This window comes from Pithys albifrons, chromosome Z (genome assembly GCF_047495875.1).
Source record: "Pithys albifrons albifrons isolate INPA30051 chromosome Z, PitAlb_v1, whole genome shotgun sequence".
In the NCBI taxonomy this organism is placed as follows: Eukaryota; Metazoa; Chordata; class Aves; order Passeriformes; family Thamnophilidae; genus Pithys; species Pithys albifrons.
The window spans coordinates 24,163,711-24,190,500 of NC_092497.1; the positions used below are offsets into that span (position 1 = coordinate 24,163,711).

General features: G+C 37.1%; 1 protein-coding gene across 4 annotated transcripts in view; it reads left to right on the forward strand.

Moving 5' to 3' along the window:
* The window catches only part of PIK3R1 (phosphoinositide-3-kinase regulatory subunit 1), a 60,819-nt gene extending 34,265 nt beyond the window's left edge, over positions 1–26,554 (forward strand). For 2 of the 4 annotated variants that reach the window (XM_071581489.1, XM_071581488.1), the window contains 13 exons: positions 129–203; positions 3,082–3,213; positions 4,074–4,275; positions 4,474–4,553; positions 14,500–14,602; positions 15,279–15,377; positions 15,497–15,677; positions 16,141–16,266; positions 17,249–17,391; positions 17,666–17,842; positions 17,941–18,009; positions 20,339–20,509; positions 20,957–26,554. In XM_071581489.1, the coding sequence (XP_071437590.1) occupies positions 129–203; positions 3,082–3,213; positions 4,074–4,275; positions 4,474–4,553; positions 14,500–14,602; positions 15,279–15,377; positions 15,497–15,677; positions 16,141–16,266; positions 17,249–17,391; positions 17,666–17,842; positions 17,941–18,009; positions 20,339–20,509; positions 20,957–21,146 (1,748 nt within the window). In that variant the 3' untranslated portion in view covers positions 21,147–26,554. Of the gene's footprint in view, positions 1–128; positions 204–3,081; positions 3,214–4,073; positions 4,276–4,473; positions 4,554–10,588; positions 10,992–13,001; positions 13,152–14,499; positions 14,603–15,278; positions 15,378–15,496; positions 15,678–16,140; positions 16,267–17,248; positions 17,392–17,665; positions 17,843–17,940; positions 18,010–20,338; positions 20,510–20,956 lie in introns of those variants that run through there. The other 2 variants (XM_071581490.1, XM_071581491.1) reach the window with 2 other exon arrangements.
* The last annotated feature ends 236 nt before the right edge of the window (positions 26,555–26,790 follow it).

Here is a 26,790-nt window from a genome sequence, read left to right on the forward strand (position 1 = left end):
TAGGTGGATGGTGGTGGAAGAATGTTGCTAATTTATACTGTAAGTACTGATTGAGGAAAACACAAATACATTGCATCAGGGCAACAGTCACTGAAATAATAATATATCCCATCAATTTTGTTTTGAAGGTCTGGAGTGCTCAACTTTGTATGGAGCACAAGGCTCAAGCAGCTCAGCAGAATTAAGACAAATATTTGAATGTGGTAAGTACAGTTCTCTTTCTTGAAGCACTAGAAAGATTTTGTGGTCAGACCACTCTGCCTTGCTCCCCCACTCATATATTCTGGTTCTCAATAACTATTAAGAAGACATACATAAGTAAAAAAGGGTTTTTTTTACAATTAATATGAAAGGTGGTTTTCATGTTTACCAGTTGTCTTTCTGCATGGCTCCACTGTGTGTTTCTTTTCCAAGAATAATTATTTTAATCTCTACCTGTCCTCTTGCTTGTTCAAAGACTGACAGTCTAGCTGTAGAGAGGCAAAAAAAAGATGTTTTGTTCAGAATCAAGATAAAGATACTTTGTTCCTGTAAGGCTACAGCTTATTATTTTGTAAACAAGTGGCCATTTGTTCACATACAGTTCTGTGTGCATTTTTTTGGTCCAGTAGGTGGGGTGACAATAGTGACACATTACCTACCTGCTACAGAGTGATATGGGAGTAAAAAGAGGCAATTGAATTAATATTGTAGGCTGGGTTCTCAGCTTTTAGACAGTAAAACACAACACCACATACCCATTCAAGTTTCCTGAAATATATTTCCTTTTCTTTTTGGTACTCTTTACTTCTACTTCAGGCCAGAATATACTGGCATGGCAGCACTCTCGTGCAGTAAAGATCAGGAGCTGTTGTAGGAGGAGCACTTAACCGCAAGCTGAGGTGTGATGCATTGTGTGAGCTTTCATTTGCTTAAAAGAGCACAAAAATATAAGGGGTAGAAAATGAAACTGATTACATGCCTTGTTGCCAGAGACAAAGAAAGCAAACTCAAACTGTGAATTAGTCTCTTCATTTTTCAATAATTACAAATCATAACAAAATTAATAAAAGATGATACTATGAGTTTTCTGTGCCTTCAAAACAAAAGGGCATCCTGTCCTCTCCTGACTGTGGTATCAGTGAAGAAGTATATGTGTACAAGCAGGGAGAAGAGATAGGTACCTAGTGCTAGCAGCCTCACACTAGCAGCCATAGTTTTAGTATTTTAATTATATTTTTCAGTCCAGATAAGTCCAAATTTCTTATGGCACCAATAAGAATGTATCTCTTCATTTATCTGAATCCTTCCTTAGGTTTCTGAAGTGAGATGTACTTTTATGAAGGGTTCATCTATCTCCTGAGATCAAAAACCTGTGGTTTAAATGTATTCTTACTTAAAATGTAGTTTGGTTTGGGAAACGAAAACAGGACTTTACCCTGTAGTAATAGTGTATCTTTCTGAGTTGTCTTTAAGAAAGGATCAGAATCTTTCAGGACAGAGCTACTGCAGTGGGTATCCAGGTACATGGATACAGATAGATCTCATCATCTCTGCCTGTCCTCTTTGAATCAGCAGAATGCTAATTCAGAGACCAAAGTCCGCTTTGGTTGCAAAGTTGTGAACTTGCGTTAGTGTTCTGTTCTGCTAATGATTAAATGCTTTCCATATTAATTAACTGTCTGTTAGCATCAACACAGTGCCATTTAGCTTTAAATCAGAGTTGACTTGCATCTGGCCAGCTCAACAGATGGAAGAGGTCAGGTCTATTTATGTCATTACACCCAAAGAGTTGCAGAGTAAGTTTATTCTTGCTCATGTACTTATTATAATAATTTGGGATATACTTCAGAGAAATGGTCAACACTGAAGAATCATGATTTAACTTGGCTTATGAAACAAAAAACATCCAGTGAGCAACAAAACTAATAAAAACTATTTCTTAAGAATTTGTGGTTGGATTCGCTGACACATAATTGCTTTTTCAGAATTCATTCCCACACTGCAGGTTTTTTGTTGTCCGAGACATTCACGATGGGTTTCTTTCTCATGCAAATTCTTTGGTCTCTGATAAGATTTGAGCTTATACTTTAAGCTTTTCTTTGGGAAAAACAGAAAGGAGGTGAAGGAACACTAAGTTTCTCACTACCCCCTCTTGGCTGCCTTATTTCACAATATTTGTAGGCACACCACATATTTGATTTCCTCTACCTCCCTGTTTGCTTTGTTTTAAACTGGCCTAATGGATTCCAGAGTTATTTTATGGGGGACCTGGCTAGCACAGAAGGTTGATCAGCATTATTGCCTCTAAATTCTTGTACCAAATATGGATCTTTTTGTATACATTAAGGACTTTACTGTGCCAGAGTTTCATGTTTCAGGATAAATCCTAATCTTGCTCCCACTCAGTAAAGATTTTGTATTTTCCTATTTTTATTTTTGCTGCTGACATTCCTTGCTTCAACGCTAACAAGTAGTCCTTTATGTGACACCCCCAAACCTTATCCTAAGTCATAACTATCCTGGAAGGGTATCAGGTTTTACAAGATAAATTGTAACAGCTGCCTACAACACGAAGCGCACAGTTCTGCATGTGTATGTTTGTTTGGACTTACTCGTGTAAATATTTAGAGACTTGGAGCCCCAAGTTGTTAATCAAAATTTCAGTCATAATAGAAGCAGCTACCAGTAGAGAAGCGGCAGCAGACCAAACCTTTGATTAATACTTACTTCTTACACAAAATATTTACACATAAAACAGAGACCTGTTACAAATGTTCTGCTGTTCAATTACATTGCTAACATGCAGCAAGTCACTACTGTTACTCTAAGTTCATTCCTGAACTGTATGTGACAGAAGGCCACACACAGCTGTGGAAGCCATTCGGTTCATGACATGCCAAAGGCCTGGGCATGTAGTTCATTGTATGTTCTTCGTCTCAAAGATGCTTCTTGGTGTCTTATATTCTTTCTTAGGAGTTATTCCCCATAAACCAGATGTAGGTGAGCAATTTTGGCTTGTTATGAAGCCCTAATATAATGAGCTTTGGATAGTTTTTGCAGATTCTGAAGTCTAAAAACTATGTTGCTCTTTCCCTTTAGATTCCTCTTCGTTAGATTTAGAGACATTTGATGTGCATACTTTATCAGATGCTCTTAAGAGGTATATCCTGGACCTGCCAAATCCCATCATTCCAGCAGCTGTTCACAGTGACATGATTTCTGTAGCTCAAGGTATGATTATCACATTATTTCAAATGTCAAACAAAAAAGCTTTTATTAGAATTCTGAGTATCTGGTGGTCCACCTGTCACTCACAGAACAGGGAAGATTCCACATGACCTGTCAACGTCTCAGAAAACATAAATACTTGTACCACTTTTGGTGAAAGCTGTTTCAGTTCAGAACTAGACATTATTCTGCATTATTTGGTTACTTATTTAGGTAAACATAATGGAAAATATAAGCAGAAATACTGTAGAAGAACTGGGGAGAAAAATCAAGGACTTACCTGTATGCAGAAAGCTAATTTTTAACTTTTTATCAGTGCTGACAAAGTAAATGTATTAGAGGTCATGGAGTGCTGTGTTACATTGGGAGTTGCAGATTATGAAGTGAGAAATACATGCATATAAGATTCATCATCTACAGTGGTCATTTTAAACAAGTACAGCTATAGGCTTTCAGCACATGGGCCAAGTATTCTGTTATATATCTCAGGATGGGATATTGTTACTGGTAACCTTCAAAGTTAGAACAGCACCTGTGAGACTTATCTAGTGCATCTCAGAATTACCCAATCATGTGTAACGCTAAACACAAGACAGACTTCTACCAGTACACTCTGAACATGTTGTGGTTTTTACCAAAATGTGTATCTGTTTCCATTTGACTTCTAAATACTTATTCTTCGCTCTCCTCTGAACGTTTCACTTTTTTAAAAGAAGAAAGAAATCTTGCAGCTCGAATGAAGGACAGATTTCTTTTTTCTGTAAAATTGATGTTTTTTCTTGAATGTTCATTTTTCATGATGTTTCATTTTACTTGAATGTTCCTGTGCTGATTTCAAGAGCCTTTTATCTGTTTGCTTGCAGAAGTGCAGAGCTCAGAGGAATATGCTCAATTGCTGAAGAAACTCATCAGATCTCCAAATATACCTCCCCAGTATTGGCTCACACTCCAGTATTTGCTCAAACATTTCCTCAGAGTTTGTCAAGCCTCCAGCAAAAATCTGTTGAATGCAAGGTCTCTGGCTGAAATCTTCAGCCCTCTGCTTTTCAGATTCCAGATAGCGAGGTATATGGGTCATCTTTATCATATTTTGTATTGTAAATATGGGTTAGTTATGTACAAAAGTAAGTTGAATTAATTAATTTTCTGACTTTATTTCTGATGTGAGGGCATTGTGGTAAATTTTTCCCATGTTTTTTGAATAATTGTAAAGTAAACTTTTGCATTTTTCCTAATTCTTACTCTCTAATCCATCTCTTCCAGCTCTGATAATACAGAACAGCACATAAAAATCCTAGAGGTTTTAATCACGAGTGAATGGAATGAGAAACAGCCTGTACCAGGTAAAAAAAAATTAATTTAAAACGTTATATGCCATTGTTTTACTCAACATAAGGACAGTAGATTGTTTTTTTTTCTTTTTTAATCAAAATGAATGCAAAGCAAAGTGCACAACTACAGAACTAAATAGAAGTTGTGTGTCTGTTTAATTTGATGTGCAATGTTTGTTTCATAAGAAATTGTCTTTTTCATTAAAATCATTTTAGTACCTATGCTTTGTACAGCCTTAGGATTTTTTCAGTAAACGGCAAATAAGAATTTGGGAGATTTTAAGACCTGCAAACCAATAGAATGCCTATCATACAGTAGTGGAGGGGTTAATTTTGGAGGTCTTATTGAACACTCATTTTACTCCCAGGCAAATTTTCTTAGACCTACTATGCCCCATAGAGACACTGGTGAAAATAAAATTTCCCCATTTATTTGCATATATACATTTTTAATCTACATACTCAAAAGATTTATTTATTGATGTAAATATAAATAATGCAAAAAATATTGAGAGCCCATCCAGGAAAGTTAGATCACACTTGTATTGATTCTGTAAGTTAGCATCTAATTTAGTTAACAAACAGTAATGCCCACCTCTAATTTATAGAAAATTGCTGGGTTTGAATCAAATCTTTGGTAGAAGCAAGGCATAGTTGCTAACTGTATGCAAAAGAAATTAAGTCAGGGAACTTTACATGTTAGTGGAAAGCAAGTCAATTCACAGCTTAACAGAGAATATCTGAACAGAGGATAGGGTGATGGTGAGCACTGAACAGCCTGTGACTTTCCTACCTCTCTAGTCAAAGTACAAAAATAAAGTTCATGGTAATAGTGTTTGTAGGGCTGCTTAAGATTTGAAGAGCTAGAGCCTGGCAGCCAAAAAGTGCTTTATTTCCTGTATGTCAGGTAGGCACATTGAATAGTCCCCCTTCATCAGCTAGTGAATTCATTACCTCAAAAAGCTAAAATTTTTGTTCCTACTGCTTTGGTTGAAAGGCTTTTCTAATCTTGCCAGCTGTACTAATTAGGGAACTTTCCCTAACATGTAGAGCTCCACTGTTTTCAGCTAGTTTACACCTATTTGGTTTTGTTACATTTTGTCAAAATAGTTAAGCAGGCATTTCAAGGATCACCTTGTATTTTTCTTTCTAATGCTTCATAACTGGGAGAGTCCAAACATTTAAATGACTATTTGTCCTGTTTTACTAAGAATTAGCTAAAAGCTGCTAAATATTTAGGAAGAGTTATTGAAGAATTATTTTCTTTGTCACACATTACAAGTCTTCAAAATAGATAGTATATCCCCTGATACGCTAATGCTTATAGAATTTTTTATACCTATACATTTGTAAATGGTTTAAAGTATGTAAATATACATGTTTAGAGACACTGATTGGGAGGTTACAAATGTAAGGTCAACTTAATAAAAGTAAGGATTTTATAAGTTGCACTTAAGAGATCACTTGGTTGAATGTCTGAGTTTCTTTATGTAAGGAAAGCATGAAAGTGAAAGGCGTTGATGTTAGAACTACTAATAAGGACAAGCAGTCTAGTCATCTTGAGAGAGTATCATTAGGTTGATTGAAGAAATGTCATTGTATCCATCAGGTTTGATGACACTACCTTAATAACTGTAATGAAACTTCTGATTTTTTAAATATTACTTCTGCATTAATCAATATTTCACAATAGTTTGTTTTTAGGGTCCTCCCTGGATTTTTCATGTGATCTGTTACAAAAATAGAACTTCTTCCTTGTGCATTTTGAAGCTCGTCCTGTCTAGTGGAATGTCTTTTAGAACCATATTTGCACATATATTAATATGATGGAAAAAAGCTCAGGTACAAATTTTCAGGCTTTGTAGTCTATGGTTAACTAGCCTCTGCTCTTAGGACTGTAAAGGGTTTGCATAATTTTTAAAATTCATATAATGTTCTGTAAATTTGCAGGATTAGCACATGAGTCCATTTCCACACCAAAGTCATTCATTGACCTGAACATCTGAAGTGGTCTGTTTTTGTAGTTCTCTTATAGAAGAGTCTAGGATGTATTTTTCAGAATTGCCACCTTCAAGATTATTGCTTGCAGTGGCTTGATTTCCCATAAATATTGTTTAAAGACATTGTAATAAAAAGAAGATTCCAATAAAATACACCTTATTTGTCACATGTTTTGAGAATTACAATTTTTAGTAGAATTTTACAAGTGGAGAAGTTAAGAGGTTTCACACAGAAAGAATTTTTTGTGTTGAAAATAATGTCGTGACTACTAAGTGACAACAGGGAAGCCAGTGCTGCCACATTTCTTCTTTTTTTCACCAGCTGGAGCAATGGCTTCCTCCTTTCTTACTTCTTTCTGTTAAGATGAGAACATTCTGTCTCAAACAAGTTGTGCATGAAGTTTTAGCGGTACCTTATGCAGTACATAGATACATCAACTGTAGGGTTAGAGACAACGATCTGAATTGCGAGGAGACCTTTGCACAATGGTGGGGGTTTTTCTTACCACGTCACCCACTAATTATCCTTCTTGCCTAAAAACAAAAGAAAGTAAGCAACTCGAAATACATCTTATTGTATCTTAAAATTAAGTATCTTAAATTGGGCATCTTTAATTGGACATCTTTTAGCTAAAATGATACTTTGAACACCATAATGCAAATAGAGTAATTTACTCCTGGACCATTAGTTATCAGAGAACAATGAGATTGGGTTTTTTAACTCTGTCACAGTGTTCATCAACAAACTTTGCATTTTAGTTTGTGAATTAGAATAGGGCTTAGTCCTATACAAAAGTTAAAATACTAAAGTTATAATACCTGTTCATAGAATCATAGATTTTTGCAGAGCAGGTAAAGACAAAGTAATGTTACAGGAGAAATAAGGCTGGAGAAAATTAAATCAGTTTTCTAACTCCTGTCTCATTCTTTAAGTGTATCAGTAGGAGAGCCAGAAGATTGTGTTGGTGTGCAAGCCAGGTGATTTCACATCCAATTTGAACACCCCAACTTGATGTATAGCTGCACAAGCTTCAGTTGAAAAAGTAAGGCTGATTTTCAGTCAGGAACAAAATGCAAGTCTCTAAATATGCTATTCAAAACAGTGCTATTAGAAGAAAATATCTTAATCATAACACATTTTAGCAAACCATGCTACTTAGTCTTCAGAAGGAAGTCAAGTGTCTTTTCTCACAGTCTCACACATCATACAGACTTGTGAAGGTAAATATTGGAAAACAGGCTATATTAGGCTGTATTTCTAGTTATAGAAGACATGGGTTTTATTTCAGTTGATTGTCAAGGATCATAAAGGCTCCTGGCTTTCCCATCTAGAGGAAGCCTGTGCTGGATGCAGATCCCAGAGCTGTCTGTGGGGCTTGGTGGGTGCTTGTGGCAGCATGGTAAATTTGGCGTTAGCTGCAAAGGCAGGTCAGAGAAAGGCAGGGTTTTGAAAGAACTGGGGAGTGATTTTGGGTGGGGATTTCAGGGAGATAGGGGTTCTTTATTGGCTTTGAGGATGTGTTAAAGTGTGTGGAGGGGATTTGGGTGTGTGCGAATAAGGTCTACCTTATCTCAGGATGGCAAAGTGGAAGGGGGATGCGGTGAGGGAGCAGTGGAACTTGGGAAGCTGGTAGCATTGCTGATGAACAATGGAGAAAGAGCTACTGCAGAGGCAGGAAAGAGCTGCCTTGTATGGACGAATCAAAGCCTCTAATAGCCTGTGCACTTAGTCAAGCCGAGGTGCTTTGTCTGGGTTGTCTGTTCTAGTTTATCCCTGTTTCTCAGACTTGTACCATTGTAAATAATGGCTCAAACTGAAATATTGCAGTTTTAAGCATGAAGAGGTAGGTTTTACTACTCAGAGGATCATAGGTGAAAATGAGTGAGGTAATAAGACTGCCTTACATGGAAGTGCTCACTTGTTGGGAATGGGGTGAAAGTCGTGGCAGTATATCCACGGTGCAGATGGTTTGCTTTTAGCCTCACAAAGGTGGGTAGCAAAGCAGCCAGACCAGGACAGCGGAAAGGCTGATCCAGTTCCTCTTGGAATTGGACTCAAAGCTCTCCTGAACTGCTACAGAGGTCAGACTGAGACCATAGTCCTGTTGGTAGTAGTGTCCTGAGGATGTAAACTAATGTGTAGGAATGATGTCCCTTGTCAAGATTTTTCTGCATCCTGTCACAGTCTTGGCTGGACTTCAGCAGTGCCTGGCATGGTGTGGAGGACTCAGAAGGCAGTGTCCCAGGGGAGCAAACGCTACACGGCAGGGAGGGATATTGTGCGTCCTTGATTCACCCAGCAGAGGGCTCCCCTTCTCAGCTAATAAAAATCAGGTTTTATCCCTGATCTAAAGAAAAGCAAAATGCCTGTTTAATCACGGTGCTTTGGAAGGCCGTATTCTTGCTTTAAGTTTTGACATTAGCCTGACGTTTATGTTTCTCAATACCTAATTGAAGTATCTGGTAAAAATGAAACAATATACGCAATGTTATTAGCATTTTTGACAGATTGATACGGGGGCGGGCTTTTTTGTAAGTATGTATAACATACATGAAAGCACGTCAAATCTGATCAGTTCCTTTCCTGCTTCAGACGTAAGTTTTTGGAAAAAATTATGCTATCTTGATAGAAGAACACTGTGAGTATGACTGCAAGTAATTGCAGGCTGCAGATTAAATGGGCACCTCTCAAGGTTTTAAAATTTCAATAAAAAGTAAAGACAGGGCAATATTTGAAAATATAAGTATGTGCATCTTTTCTGACAAGGCACTTAATTCCCTTCTGCAGGATATTTTGGAACTCTATCTCTGTCTGGGTACCTGTGCTTTTTAAAAAGATAAAAAAATTCAGTGAACCAGGTTTGGACTTTTTCTCCCTTGAGGTTATACTTCTGTATTGTGATCCTATAAACCAAGAAGGGGTCTCAACCCCATCTATAATTTTAACAGTAAAAAGGCATATCAGCTACAGTCCAAAGCTGGATTAGTTCAGAAACACAGGTTTCCATCTCCACTTGAAGTAGGCTATACCTTTACAACTCTGCTGCTTTAAATTATATTTACAACTGAGAATCATTCAGCTAAGCAAAGGCTAAAACTAAAAAAGCAAGGAGTTCTTACAGATGAAGCTAATCACCTGCAAAACATCAAAAATACACTGCAGATATTTGGGATTTCATTATTAGGCACAAGTGGTGTTTTGTAGCATAGAAGGATTTTGATACCTAAAGTATTAAGGAAGCAATAACTTTTTGATGCTGTTTAGCAGTCATAAGGAACAACAAGCAGATCTCAAGCTACATAGCTATGAGAAATTGTCTGTTTCCAGAAAGTAGGAGGAAAATAATACCCTTCTCCGTTTCTCCGAATGTGTCTGCTTCTCCTTTCACCTTGAATTTATTCCCTTGTAGAAGTTTAGCTGGCAAAGAAGGGTAACCTCTGTAGGCACAGGGGAGCAGGGTCTTCAGTTGCTGCTGTGTTCCCTTAGCAAGTTTGGTCTCCATGAAACACTAAGGCAAGGAAAATAAATTTGAACTAAAGCTCTCTCTCTTCCCATCTGCCTGCCCAAGAAAGGCACAATCCTGACCTACAGGAAAACACCATGGATACAGACATGTTTTATCTAAAATTTTTGGTTCCTAGGAAATAGATAAAAAGCCTCAGTGTCTGTCTAAGGGTCTTGGTGCAGGACCTGTATTTGTGATCCAGCATGAGTGTTGTAGGAGGTGATGCTGTGCTTGCAAGTGGTCTATGTTGCCTGCATGGGGCTGCTTCAAGAGATGTGGCTCTTCTCAAGGAAAATTTATTTCGCTGTGCATGGTGCTTTTCTCGTCTTTGATACTGCATGCACCAACCAGTGACAGAGACTATTTTAAGGCCTCTTACAATGGCCTTCTCATTTACTTAGCTAAAATGAGAAAGTTAGCCCTGCATTGGCCACTGGTTAGCCGATGACAATTTTTACTTTGAATCTAGATCCCCTCCCCCACCTGAAATCCTTGGCTCAGCAAATATTTGAACCTGCCCAAGTTAATCATGAAGCTGAGATCTTTATCTGAGAGAGACATGCAAGCTACTGAGGGTGGTGGTTTCTTTTTTTTTTTCCACAGTACTGAAGTCAGGTTCACTTTTTAATGATGAGCCAGAGTAAGTGGATACCTTCTGCACAGCACAGAGCTTTAAGCAGTTAAGAAGAGAGAGAGAGAAGGCTTAGATTTTCTACTGCATGTTACAGCTCTTTTAGGGATTTTTATGGAACAGTGGTTGAAAAGCAAAGTAATCTTTGTTTCAGAAATTTTTGTTCGTCATTGCTTCAAAAGAGCTTCCTAGTAAAAGGAGGTTTGGGGTTGATTTTTTTTTCAACCAAGATTTTTATAAGAGGAAACCGATATTGGATTGTATTTTCCGACTGTATTACAAGGGTGACCATTTGCGATGCATAATTTACAAAGTAAGTGATTTTGAATTTCTATGTGTGTTTTCTTCATCATCTCGTGCAAGTATAGTACTTTAACTAATTACGAGGTAGAGCTTTAACAGTCTTAAGATGCGTAAATTAAGTAGTTCAGTACCTCTCCAGGTTATATACGGAATGGGGAATAGCCTATCTGCCTCCTGTCTTTGATTGCCTGCAGGCTTGGCTAGTGTGAGCTGAGCACTAACCTGATTATACAAGTTTGTTCAATTCTAAATTTGTCCACCAGTGAAACCCTAGTGAAGTCATTTTTCCTGAAAGTCTTTATTCAATGGATTAAAAAAGCTTACTGATCTCACATGAGACCTAAATGCAGCAATATGGTCTTCATAGGAAATCTTTGTAACTTAATTTATATAATTACCTTGGCAACTCAACTGTTTGGGTAGCAGGTGGGTTAAACCTCCAAGTTCAGTGTTTGGACTTGTGTCTGGGATGATTTTAAGTATCCTGTTTCGGTTTTGAAATGAAAGGAATCTTTGGAGCATGTCTACCTAAACATAGAGAGGAGAGTCTACTTCAGAATGAATTCAAGCTTCTTAATGTATGAAGCAAACTAGCATGCATCTTTTTGTATTCTGGTGCTCTAGATATGCTTTTATATGTTGAGGCTTGTCAGAAAGGAGTAACCTGCTGAGGGGCACAGACAGTGGGGGGAAGGGGGAGAGGAAGCAGGGGTTAACATGTGAAATGTTTGGGAAGTATATAAATAGTGTTAATTTTTTTAATGAGTGTTTGTGAGATGGAGCATATTTCAGCTGCTCCAGGATTTCTAAAGATGCACATATATAGTTGCTACAGCTTGTCTTTGTTGTGGTTATTTTTGGTCTCTGGTTTTCTTTCCCCATAGATTATAGCAAGTATAAAGCATTCACATTACGTAGCATTCTGCTCTGTAGTTAATAACCTATTCTGTGCTTGTTTCTTCCAAGAGGCGTGAGAGAGTTAACACTGACTGATGGGGGGAGTTGAGATGGAATATTTCTAAATGGTAGGAGGATATTGATGACATAGAGTCAAGTGATGCAGAAGACACTGACAGGGGACTCCTGCTGTTAGAAACAATTAAGGTGATAAATATCTCAGTGAGAAGAAGGTAGAGAAACTGAGAAAAGGCAGACTAAATCCTGTTGTATCCTGACCGACAGCAAAAACGCTTTCCAAGGTCTTGCTCGGTTTTGACTTTCTTCCTTGTTTTCAGAGAATTACAATATTTGGTTTTTAGATTTCAAAATCAGTTAATCTACATTGATTTGAACTGTATTTTGTTACATAATGATAAGAGAGGAAGAGAGGTCTGTGGTAAGCACATTTTATGTAATAATATCTACCCTATCAGACCCGTGTGCCCATTGAAATAATAGAAATCTGCACAGTTTAAAAACATAACCTGTGTTTTATTATGTAGATATATATGCCTCTCTGTGTGTATGTTTGTCTAAAATGAGTGTGTAATGGATACACACACACAGAGTCGTGCTCTTTTCCCTTCTGCATCTTTAATGTGTACAGTAGGTCTAGAATCCTTTTAAAGCTGTTTGAATGGTAAACTTCAGGCATCCAAGCAGGAGAATGCAACTGAGATGTGACTGACCTGCTTCTAAAGGGAGCTGCCCTGGTGTGAGTGTGCATGTGTCGTGTGCGCGTAAGAGCTACGTGCTGCAGCATATCAGCCTTTTGTCATCCTGCCAGGATTGGACTGTACCATGCTGCTAAGTCAGAAAAATGAGCCAGGAACACAGGCAAGGAGAGCCCACTTGCTCCTTTTTTGTGTAATACCAAGGTTTATATTGCAGTTCTGCTAAGTGTAGATACTTTCCAAAACTGAAATTGTTTTAAGATCAATGTAGAGCAAAATGAGGAAGCAGGAGTGGTTTGGTGGCATTATTTTGACATGATTGGCTGAGGATTATGATGTAATAGGTTACAGTGCAGCCCCTTATAGGTTTTAAAATGAATTCCAAGACACCATTACAAAGAGAATCTCACTCTTTTCTTGTATCTGAGCTTACTCAGTGAAACTAGTACAAATGTACAATACTGTTTGGAATATGGAAGAGCTGGATATAGAATATCATAAGACAGATATAAGTTGTGGCACAGACTTGATGTTTTACATAGAAATGGATCCACCAGGTAAAACTGCAGTCTTATTATAGAAGACTTAATTAATTTTCATCTTTGCAATAGCTGCTGAAAAATTCTTACTGAATGTGGAGGATTTCCTTATTTTGTTATTGATACAAATGTCTTTGTTTTCATAAATTAGAATGAGATTGTGTTTTAGTGCATGGTTTTAGTAATCTTAATATATACCCGACTGCTTATTTAACTGAATTTTTAATGAATTGACTTATTTCTGGTTTGATTTTATTATGTCAAATGTAGTTCTAGTCTTGCTATTATATAATAAAAATTATTTTTCTTTCAATTTTATTTTTGCTATCTCTGTTCCACACTGTGCCTAAAAAGAGATGCTGTAGTAACACTCTTATTTCCTGAAATAGTGATTACAAATCATTAGTTTGGATTATTTATGGAAAAACATTTTTAATATCTAGCAATATTAATTGAATACCTTTTTCAGCATAATTTTTGATATCATATGAAAATATTATGCTATCCTGATATTCATTGCAACTTTAAAACGTGGTCTTTTGAGTCTGCTCATACTATACAGGACAGGAATGATGTACTTACTGGAGAAATGAAAGAGCTGAGTTGATTTTTAATCCTGATTCCAATATAGTCCCCCTTGTTACTAAGTCAGTGCTGCAGTATCTTCTTTGGCACCCACTGGTATACGTACGCAGCTGTGACATTGAGAAAAAGGGGATGTGGTTTTTAATGAGTCCTGGCATTTGGAACAATTTATTCTGCAGACTACTAAGATTAACACAGGAGATATTTGGGTCACAGATGTGTTTCTTAAACTGTTAGGGTTTGGGGGGGGTGTTTGCAAATCATTGCACAGAATGCTGAGGATCACAAAACCCCAATTTTTAAAAAATATATAGTATTGCTGTGGGTTTGCATATTTTATTACTCTACTTCTAGGTAAGGAAGCAGCAAAATTCCTCTAAGTTCATTGCATAGGAGCATAAAAAAAATTGGCATGTTTTATTATTTCTGTTCACCTGAAGATAGTGGAAGAAGGTAAAAACAAACTTCAGACTTTTTTTCTCAAATACTTTCTTCACAGGGGGAGGAGATGAGTATAGTGTTGTATTTTGCATCAAAGATATTATTACAAGAGTAACAGAGTTTTTTGAAACACTACAACTTTATTCTGAATTATTTTGTTTTCAGTCCTGTAAAGTCTTTTAAAGACTGTTAGTGATGGACAACTCTGTTTGGTAACCAGTCCTTTTCTTTCCTCAGTCATAGAATCATAGAATTCATGTAATAATATGTGACTTCAAGGAATATATAGCCATTTTTTCAGTGAGTTACAATGAACTTTTTCCCCCCCTTTAATTTGCAGCACTGCCTCCTAAGCCACCGAAACCTAATACCGTAACTAACAATAGCATGAATAACAACATGTCATTACAAGACGCTGAATGGTACTGGGGAGATATCTCAAGGTAAATCAGCTCAAGACATATATTTTTTGTGTTTGGCATTATGTTCTTGCTGTGCTATTCTGTGTATATGTATTATCCTCCAAGTGTAGAAAATTTACAGTTATAAGAGCCATTTTTAGGATATTTTCCAATGCAAACATAATACAGCTGGTTTTATTCCAAATATGACTAAAAAGTTACTGGCAGTCAGATAGAATGTAGTATGCAAAATGATGGTTCTGTTACTTTAAGACAGATATGTGAAATGCTAGCATGAAAGGACGGCACTAAGAAATAAATATTTTTTCTTCTTATCTTTCATCCAAAACCTCAACTGTAAGCATAACAGTTAACACATCAAGACTAACAGGTGCCATATATTAGCAACATTTTTAACTGTACTATATATAGGTACATTAGACTGCTCCAATTGTACAGGCTTGTATGAACAAGCAGAAGGATCTTTGCATGAATAATAATTTTGTCCAGCAGTGATAGGACAGAGTATGCCATTTTTATATCCCAGTTGTTCCTCAAAAATTTTAAGTAAGCTATTGAATAGTTGTATTTATTAATATGGAGATCTAGAAGGCTTCTCAAGCCCACCTGTTTTAAAACAGAAGAATATAAAGTGCAGCGAGAGAATATATGTGTGTAAAGTAACTGAAATGACTGGTTACTTTTGCTTTCATTTTAGAGAAGAAGTAAATGAGAAGCTTCGAGACACTGCTGATGGTACATTTTTGGTACGAGATGCTTCAACCAAAATGCATGGAGACTACACACTTACGCTAAGGTAAGGTAATTTAAACTGGTTCTGTAATACTTGATAGTAACATGTATTTAACATACAGTATGCTTTAGGAAATAGTACTTTTGAAGTATGCCTAACTTTTCAACATACTTTTTTTGCAGGAAAGGAGGAAATAATAAATTAATCAAAATTTTTCATCGAGATGGAAAATATGGTTTTTCTGACCCATTAACTTTCAACTCTGTGGTTGAGCTAATAAACCACTACCGGAATGAATCTCTAGCCCAGTATAATCCTAAACTGGATGTAAAATTACTGTATCCAGTATCTAAGTACCAGCAGGTAATTTAGTCTATTTTCTTTGTGCTTCACTTAAATACAGAGAAATTACTGCAGACTTAGAACTCATTTATCATGAAGAACTTCAGCTCTGTTAATGTTTGGAAAAATGAATTGGGTATAAAACCTGATATTTTTGTTGAAAAACACACTTTTCATGTAAATATTTGAAAATTTAAATACCGCAGATACATTATTAGGAAACAAGCAACTTAATAAATATCCCACTCAGTGGTGAAATATATAATTTTCAGTATAAAGCTAAACACTTGCAGAGCAAAATTTCTTTTTTGTCATTAATGTCTCATTTGCATATTATGCATTTAGTATTATATCTCTGTATTGAAGAAAGAGGAATCACATTTCCATGTAATTATCTAGGCATTTCTAAGCAGTTTTATCTGGAAAATCTGTGCAATATTTGTATTTCATTATGGAATATCTTTCCTTCTGCTCATCATTCCAGGATCAAGTTGTAAAAGAGGATAGCATTGAAGCAGTGGGAAAGAAATTACATGAATATAATACCCAGTTCCAAGAAAAGAGCAGAGAATATGACAGACTCTATGAAGACTACACAAGAACATCTCAGGTGAGCTAGATTTGAACCAAAGGGTCAGTGGAAGACTTGGTAGATTTTGAAGAATGTTATTGTGAATTCATACTGCCATCTTCCTATTCCTCCTTTTTGCCACCACTGCCATTGCCCTCATGTGCTTGCTTTGAATAGTACAATTGCTTACTCATGTTTGAACAGCTATTGCCTTTTCAGTCTGACAACTCCATCCAGAGCAAGTACATAACTATCTTGATTTGCCAGCACTTCTGCATACTGACCTCGTTGAGATGAGTTATGGTTTTCAAGGCACATTTGCAAGGAAGCATTGCATATTTTTACTGGCTTTTGAAAGGTCTGGCTTACCTGCGCAGGACAGAGATGACGTGTGTAGACATAATGCAGGAATGAAAAGCTGCCTCTGTCCTTCTTTCAACTTCATCAATTATTAGCCACATCTTGAAGTGCCAGTGAATTAGTGTGGTTGTACAGACCCAAAATCAAGACTGCTTCTTAAAATGTGTGGGAAATACACCTAAAAATAATTGAAAAGTGGAGAACTGCTGGCAACTTGAATTTGAACTTGAATGATTTAAGACTTGTCTATCAACAAGCTATGTAGTGTCAGGATAGGCCAGGTGACCTCCTGAGACCTGTCCAGTCCTGTATTTTACACATTTATTTCAGAAAGCCAGATGCATCTCTAAGGACATTAGTTGGTACAAAGGGCAAAAGACACTGCCATAAGGCTCTAAGTATCACAAATAAGTTTATTTAGACAAAGCAAAGATTGTAACTGATTCTTTTTCTAGCAGTTCTACCCTCATTATGGAAAGTTTATCATGGGAGGCTTTTGCACAAGCCTGTTGTCTCTGTGATGTAAGGCTTTGCAGATTGCCTTTTGGGTAAAGGGATATAAGTCTTGTTTTGCAATATATTGAAGTGTTTCTGTGATAGAAGCCAATAAATTTTCCCCTTTGTCTCATATAAACTGTAGTAACAATTAATTTATTTTCAGGAAATTCAAATGAAAAGAACAGCTATTGAGGCATTTAATGAAACAATAAAAATATTTGAAGAACAGTGTCAAACACAAGAAAGATACAGTAAGGACTACATTGAAAAGTTTAAACGTGATGGAAATGAAAAAGAAATACAAAGGTCAGTATTTGGGTTTTCATATCAAATTGTATGATTTTTGAAAAAAACTAATAATGCCAAGTGTAGGTCTGCCTGAAACTGAAGCAAAATGACAAGTTTAAAGTTGTTCACATGTAAGCAAAGAAGCTTAAAATAGGCTAGATGTGAACTTGCAAAATACATACCTACATCTAGAGAAGTAATCTGTTCTCTGAAGTGTCTACACCTCTAAATAGCAGATTATAAAGTTATGAATAAGAGATCAGAGTTTAACCCACCATATCATTTTATCCAGAATTATGCACAATTTTGAAAAACTGAAGTCTCGGATAAGTGAAATTGTGGACAGCAGGCGTAGATTAGAAGAAGATTTGAAGAAGCAAGCAGCTGAATATAGAGAGATAGACAAGCGTATGAACAGCATTAAGCCAGACCTCATACAGCTGAGGAAGACAAGAGATCAGTACTTGATGTGAGTATCATGAATTAACAAATTTGCTTTTAAGTTGTTTTTAATGGTATCCAACTTCTGCAACTAAAAAATTTTTTTTATTTGCAATTATTGTCCAGGTGGCTGACTCAAAAAGGTGTTCGGCAAAAGAAGCTAAATGAATGGCTTGGAAATGAAAATGCTGAAGAGTAAGTATTGAGAGATGTAAATATTTCTGATGTTTCAAATCATCTTACAGAAAAGTTAGATAAAGCATATTTAATTCTTGGGCCACACAGAGGAAATCTGAAGCCTAGGTCTGCAGTAACTGCAGACTCTTATGACATAATGCAAGCATTGGAAAGGGTGCTGTCTCACCTCCCTACTCTGCATTTTTCAGGGAACTGTAAGATCAAGTTACTATAGCAAAGCGCTGAAGTGTAACCTGTGTCTTTATTCTTTATTCTTACATGAAGTGTTACCCTGAATATCTTAGAGAGATGTCATATGGATGGATTGATTGTACAGAAGGTCTCTTAGGCATGAGCAGCCTTTTTCCAAATTTCTGCTGTTGGTACTGTGTTATTATCTCCTATAGTGATATCCACATCAGTATATCACACTGCTGTTGGAGGTGATAAATTTGTATATACTGAGGAGTGGTCCTTCTCTTGCTTTGTGGTCTATTTAATTTTTCTGGAAAATGGCAGGATAGTACTCTGTCATTTCAAGCAATTTAGTTCACTATAGGTTCTGACAGGGGCTAGACTAATGAGTGCATTTCATTTCATTCCTGGAAAAAAAAAGAAAAAAGTACTTGAGTTGTATGAATGTAGACCAAACTTTAACAAAAGCAAGACACAAAATAATATATGAAGTGTAGTAACAGTGAAGAATGAACAAAGAGAAAAGTAAAGTTGTCTCAGTAATATTTGTGTCAACATTTTCTACTTATTTAGTTTTTTGTACATCCCTTTTCTGCTGCCTGTTTGAATATACAATGAAAGCAGCAGACTGACAATGACTCTTCAGTGGATTTACATTCTAGCCTTATCCACGTCTATTTTGATTTGGCTTGGTTTATTGAGTCTCTTACTGTTATCCTGAAAATTGTGTTTATCTGCTGTGGTAGAAGCAGGAGATAAAAATAACATACACGTTTTAAAGCCGTGTTGTTTTCTCAGTCTTAGCCCAATTCAAAGATAATATATAAATTACGTAGGCACCTGTTTCCAGTAGGACTCCTATCACTTAAACAGTAGAATAAGAATAATGCCACACCATGGGTTTAGTGTGGCATCAAAATAGTAAGTGAAACTGTTTAAAAAAAAATTCTTCCTTTTCTCTCAGTCTATGACTCTCCTTGCCAGCCATCCTGGTAACTGTCAAAAAATTAAACTTTCAGAATATGACTCTTGTTCTAAAGTTGTAATGCAGGAAAAAAACCAAAACAATAAAACCACAAACTCTCAATATAATGAGCAGGATGAAAAACGGGAATCACACTCTCTAAATTGAAAATGGAGCCACTACTGAATGTATTTGAATATCCCACAGGTCAAAAGTATGATGGGATAAGAGACCTAGAGAGAAATAGGAGAACCCTTTTTCTTTAAGAAAAATTGAATTCTGTGTGAGATTGTTGATTTTTGTAGACTACTTTGAATATCTTCAGAAAGACAGAACCATAGATGAGTGAGAAGTCATCTTTTCTCAGATCAAGGAAAACTGTTTAAAAACGTGTTGCAGAGAGAATAAGTGTATTATCCAAACACAGACTGATTGCAAGCTGAGCAGGAGAGGCAGGGCCCATCAGTGCAGGCTGCTGGGGAAGTGGACAACTGGAGCTGCAGAATACCAAAGGGATGTCTACACAGCTGAATTAAATGCATCTTTTTTAATTGTGGGCTTTAGCTCACAGGGTTCACTGTAACTCTGAATCAGCTATACACCTGGTGTCTGATTTAGTAGAGAAGGCTTTATCTGCTCTTCTTGTAATCTGTTTATAAGGAAGGGAGAGAGAAAGCACTCTACTATTGCACCCTTTCCACAAAACCTTATCCTCTATAAATAATTAATTTGTCCACCTGTACAGCTGCTCACAGCTTCTCCAAGCAGCAGCTGTAGTTGATACATTGCATGATTTTTCACTGCTGACCAAGTGTTCTGATCTTTGGAAATGAAGCTGACTCAGGGGGTATTGATTTTTTGGGGCTTGCTATTTACCAAAACAGGGAGCAATTGCAGAAGTACTGGAGTGCTCACAGCAGATTCTGAAAAATAACACAGCATCTTTTCATTTTCTTCTTCAGATTTACATGAGTGTTCTTCAAAAAAAACAAGAAACAGAGCTTGTATTTTAGTTCTGTTCAGTGGTTTGAACGGTGCAGTATAACTTGGTTTACATCCCTAGGTTTAACAGGGAGGTATCTAACTAACCACTGAGGTTTCTTTTTCTTGTAAGTAATACGAAATGGAGACAAGTTAATTAGCGAATTTTTCTCTGTTTCACAAACACATTTTTTCCCATTTTCACAGCCAGTACTCGATGGTAGAAGATGATGAGGACTTGCCCCATCATGATGAGAGAACATGGAATGTGGGAAATATCAATAGAAACCAAGCTGAAAGTCTGCTGCGGGGAAAGAGAGATGGAACATTCCTTGTTCGAGAGAGCAGCAAACAAGGCTGCTATGCCTGTTCTGTTGTGTACGTACTATAATTTTTGAATGATACAACTAACATTTGAGGGGCCTACCTTGAGCAGGGGGCAGATAAACACTTGCATATGCATAATTCCCGTTGGACCTTTGGGTTTAGAAGCAGGCCAACAGGCCCTTAAGCCATTCTTTTTTGCTGCTGCATTTCCTACACAGCTCCTGTGCCACTTTGAAAGATGAGCCTCACTCAGAAGGGAAACCAAAGCATGGGTGCACTCCTTTCAGTGCAGCTGCTAAGTTCTGCCTATCTCCTGCCTCCCTGAGCATGACATTTTTGAATTTGGACTAAACCCGGGTTTCTACCATTAGCTCACCACAGAAGAGAAGAATTCTATGTACTGACAAGTATCTTAAGATTTATTGCCAATACCTTATTTTCTGTCTTAATTTTACTGTACTCAAAAATTAAAAACTGGGGTTTTTTCTTCCTTTTTAGGGTGGATGGAGAAGTAAAGCACTGTGTGATCAACAAAACACCTACTGGGTATGGATTTGCAGAGCCATATAACTTGTACAACTCGCTCAAAGAACTGGTGCTACATTATCAACACACGTCACTTGTGCAGCACAATGACTCTCTCAATGTCACACTAGCCTACCCAGTATATGGACAGCAGAGACGATGAAGATCTTAAACTGCGGGTTGTTTGTTTTTTTCTAAAGAAATGATTTGACAACCTTGAGGCCTCTGGAGAGAAAAGGCTCCTTTCAGCTTTACTCAAGCATTTGCAGTATCAAAGCTACCTGTCTTCAGATGGGACTAGAGATTTCCTTCACAACTGCAATGGGAGAGATCACAGTAGTAAGCTGTGAATGTATGTTTGTAATCTGAAGTGCTTTTTTTTTTGTGTGATTAAGAAATGAAAAACACAAGAGAAAAGAAAAACACAAGAGAAAAATCCAAACCTGATCTCCCTGCAGGGACATAGAGGCCTTTAAGCATGGTGCTTGTTTACAACCACTTCTAAAGCTTTACCAGCTAGAACATTGGATTATCCAGACATAAGATATAAGAGGTCTGTGTCATTCAGTTATTGGAATTTCGTGGTCACGACATGACTTGGAATGGTGTTGCTGCACTCAGTGGATCCAGACACAACAGCATTGTGGATTTTTGGTTTCTGGTGAATGATATGTAGCAGAATGGCACTTTCATTTCTAAGGGACACGTTAAAAGGACTTCAGTTACAGTATGTTCTTCAGAGTAATTGTAATAGAAAAAGTGCCAGGAAGTGTTTTGTTTAGGTGATTAAAAATCCTGTTTAAGAATATATTTAAGACTGAAGAACACCGGACTTTCAATGGCATACAATGTATAATAATGTACATAGTACTTGATGACTAACAATCATTGATGGGAACTGTCAATACCAAACTGCTTCTTTTTTAACCTTTTCTGTTTGCTGAAAGCTGAATTTTTAGACCATGCTATGCAATAATGTATTTTCTTTAGGCTGTAGTCTTCTTTCAAGTGTATCTACAGGCTTCTTTTTCTTTCTTGTTTCCTTCTCTTTTTTTTTTCTTTATTTCTTTTATCTGAGAATATTTTTCCTAATGATTAATTTTTGTTATTAATTTTCTTGTTTGTTTTTTTTCTTGGGGCTTGGGGGTTTTTTTGGTTGGTATTTTTTTATTGTTTTGGGGTTTTTTTAATGTACAGGAAGCCAGCAAGAGTTGGCTTGAGAATTAAAACTATAGAATATTTCACAATTTTCTTTAGAACAGTAGAATTTTGAGCTACTTGCTCAAAGTTTAAATAGTTCATAAATTTTTTTGACTAAATATTATGTTGGGCAGTGCCTGATAAGCTTCAAAGCTGCTTTATTCAATAAAAAGTATAGGAACATTACAAATATCACTGAGTCCAACAATACTGCTTCAGAGATATCTTTAGAATATGGTACCATGCTACATTTGCTTCTTGAAGCATTTTGAACTTTTATCACAATTGTCTTTGTATTTGGAAGACAAAAGAATAGTGTATCCTTCTTTGATAGTGACTGCAGAAAAAAATGGGGATATTTTGCTACTGCAGTCTAGAGTGTATATAGTTTGGATCTCAGAATTAATCCACCTTCACAGTAAATAAATGACTTCTTGACCTCCTGTGGCAGAATTTTTGTCAGCATGTAAAGGTATTTTCATTTCACATGAAGGAAGTTTCTCTAATCTGTTGCCTAGGGGTTTTTTGTATTAGTATTATGGGAAGAAAAGGCTCCCACCTCTAACACAATATAGAGGTGATTTAGACTGGAAAATGTCTTTTTAAAAAAATTATTAGGCTATGATACTTACTTTCAGAAGTTTGTAGGATGAGGCATTATCAAAGTGAACAGTTCCATAATTTTGGGGCACCAGAGACTTAGAGAATTATGGTTCAGTTAAAGAAAACAAATACATGAATCCGACTAAACCAGATTTATTAGTAATTCTGGGATAATTTACTGACAGTGATTTGCAGTGGTTATTTATTGTTCTGATCACTGAGGAAATTCACACATTGCAAACTGATAAAGAAATGAAGTTAAGAGGAAGTCTTGGAAAAGATCTGACTAAATGAACATAGGAATTTATTCTTCCCCCAAGATTAAAAAAGGTAATAGCCATTACTATTAATGAGAGTTGCACACACAGTCGAAAGAGGGAGACCCATAGCGTTCTCCCATAATAGCTCTGGTTTACAGATACTTGTGTTTTATTTCTAAGTGTGCAGGGCTTTATAAGCTATTGGAAATAAGAGGAAATTTACCAGTCTCCTATTATCTTCATATTTTCTTTTCATTTTCACATTGTTAACTTCATTTCTGAGGCTGTAAGGCTTTTGATTTTATTTTGATTTTGTGCCTTTTTTTTTGGGGGGGTTGTTTTTGCTCTCCTATAGGTGTATTTTCTTACTACAATTTATATCACGAAACAAGATTCAACAAATACTGATGTTTTATGACAGTCATCACTTTGAAAATTATTCTGAATATTTTTCCTGAATAGAAGTAGAGGCTTCATCCTTTCCCTTCTTCATTCCACACTCTTTTCAGCCCTGTAGGACCATGTAAATTTGATATACTAATAACTGGTTTTTACTGTGAAAAGCACCAACAATTACTAGCATGCCAATTATACTCCTGGGCTTGAAGTTACAGGCGAGTTCAATATACAGCAGTTTAACATTTGTAGCAATTCAGAATATTCTTCAGAAAGACATTAATTTCTGAATGTTAAATATTTCAAGAGTAAAATTTTATTTTTTTCTCTGTAGGCAAAATATATGTAGTCTGAATTGATGTTTCACGTAGCCTTTGTCAAATTTTATCATAGTTAAGGCATTTGGGTCTAATTTTCCTCGTATTAAGAAAACCCCTGCTATGTCAGTGGGCCTTATCCTTAGCATGCCCAGCCCAGTATGAAATATAATTCGTTCCAGTTTGCTGTGCAACTTCTCTTAATGTGTGGGTGTAGCACCAAAAACAATAGTTTGTGTGCAAATTTGGCACTTGCTTATCTTGCACCAGCAACAATGAGAAACAAGCACTATATTGTAAGGATGAGTGCTTAGAGCTTCTTAAGGGGATGTTCTGCCTACACAGAGTCTGCAATTTGGAGGGATCACATACGCCCTCAGATTGGCCATGAGTGGGTTTTCTTTAGTACTTACGTATTGTGTGGCCTCTGCAGTTCTCTTCCTCCTTAATGCACAGAACTAAGTCCTGCTAAACGCCCTATTCACTGCAGAGTTGTCTTTAATGTATCATTAAAGATGCATCCAGCTGGCAGCCGGTCACTAGTGGTGTTCCCCAGGGGTCTGTGTTGGGTCCAGTCCTGTTTAACAGCTTTATTGATGATTTAGATGAGGGGATTGAGTCCATCATCAGCAAATTTGCTGATGACACCAAGTTGGGAGGGAGTGTCAACCTGCTGGAAAGCAGGAGGGCTCTGCAGAGGGATCTGGATAGAGTTGAGAGATGGGCTGATTCCAATGGGATGAAGTTCAACAAGGCCAATGCCGGGTCCTGCACTTTGGCCACAACAACCCCCTGCAGCGCTACAGGCTGGGCACAGAGTGGCTGGAGAGCAGCCAGGCAGAAAGGGACCTGGGGGTACTAATTGACAGGAAGCTCAACATGAGCCAACAGTGTGCCCAGGTGGCCAAGAAGGCCAATGGGATCCTGGCCTGTATCAAAAATAGTGTGGCCAGCAGGACTAGGGAAGTGATCCTTCCCCTGTACTCTACGTTGGTGAGGCCACACCTTGAGTATTGTGTTCAGTTCTGGGCCCCTCAGTTCAGAAAGATACTGAGGGGCTGGAGCGGGTCCAGAGAAGAGCAACAAGGGTGATGAAGTGACTGGAGCACAAGTCCTATGGGGAGAGGCTGAGGGAGCTGGGGTTGTTTAGTCTGGAGAAGAGGAGGCTCAGAGGTGACCTCATCACTGTCTAGAGCTACCTGAAGGGAAGTTCTAGCCAGGTGGGGGTTGGTCTCTTCTCCCAGGCACTCAGCAATAGGATGAGGGGGCATGGGCTCAAGCTCTGCCAGGGGAAATTTACAGAAAGAGTAATGAGGCATTGGAATGGCCTGTCCAGAGAGGTGGTGGATTCACCATCCCTGGAGGTTTTTAAACTGAGATTGGACATGGCACTGAGTGCCATGATCTTGTAAATTGACTGGAGTTGGACCAAGGGTTGGACTTGATGATCTCGGAGGTCTTTTCCAACCCAACTGATTCTATGATTCTATGATATTCTTCACTCCAGTTTTGATTTGATCTCAAACAGACTACTATATACAGAAAAAAAAACATGGGGATATAACTGAAGAAACACAGTGGGGTTTTTTCTGTATTTCTGTTGATGTGTAGCTTTTTCATCTAGTATAATATATAGATGGGGGGGTTGTTACCTTTTTTAATTTGTTTTTGTTTGTTTGTTTGGGGAAATCTTTGTTTTATTTTAAATCCTTGAGCTGTACTGCACTGCAGCCTCTCTTTCACAAGGCCTTTGAAAGGTATGAGACATAGCAAAGAGAACCAAAACTCCCAAGCAAAAATAGGAGTTTCTGATTTCCTTAAGTTGAAATTTGAATTTGCTGGCTGGGGATATGTATCTGCACATACAGGTGCACACTTGTTGTGTTTATGTATGAACAGATCCCAATATAGGTGCATTTTTACAGATCATGATCATTTTGCTGAAATCAGTAAGTGATATCATTAACTTTGTTTAAAGATGCACACATGCACACTAGACCTTTGTGGGTGCAGCATGTTTCCCATACAGTTAGAAAGCTGAGTTTCTGTGTTGTTGGATAGTTTCTTTAAAAAAAAAAAGGCAAAAAAAAAGCAAGCTTGTCTGTATGGGTCCTTTATCTAAGAAATCTTGTCAAGCAATCCGTAAAATCAAATCATCAGATTTTCTATTTGGTGTCAACTGTTCTGTAGTGAAGAAATGACTTTGTCTTGTCATTGGCTATGAAATAATAATGCTTGGGAAACCATTCAGATGCTTCTAATGGGGAAAACTTCTGCTGATTTTCACACAGTGCTTTTGCTATGCATGGTATTAAGTTGGGAAAGTGAATCCTGATAATAATTTTTTTCAGGATCACTTTAGAAAGGGGCAGCTCAAAGCATGATGCCTCCCATGGGACAAGGTTCCAAAGTACATTTTATGTAGAATGATGTTGTATTTAACTGCAGTTGAGACTAAACTGCAGGAGTTGGTAATGTTACATTGCACTTGTCCTGATGAGATTGCATTAGCTGCCCAAGATGCTGCTATTTTATTTTTTAATACTTGTTTTTGAAAATAAAGCTCTGTTCTGTTAAATGTCTTTAAAACATTAGGATTACTTTGTTTTAAAATTGTCTTTGAGGAGGTGAAGGGTAAAGCAGGTTGTAAATTGCCTTTACAAGGCAACAGTGAAAACATGCCTCCTTGAAATTTTGGTCAAGCTGTAGAGTTGATGAAGCTGTGTCTTGTTTTTGAGTTGCTTTAAAAATTGTAATAAATCTTCAAGCAGAATAAAGGTGGTTTTGAAACTGCATTTCAGTTGTTGAGGCTTCAGTAAGGACTGTGATGTCTCTTTACCAGCATTCTTGGCTAACTCTTCCTGTCTATATGTGGCCTTCTTTGAAAATGAGACCCAAATGCTCATATTAGAGGAAATGGGGGGGACCAATAGTTTCAGCAGACTCTCAGCCATCCTATGTCTTGTACTGAGTAGCTCCAAAATAGTCTTACATCAAAATAGTGCCAAAATTACAGTTCTGCTCATCTCAA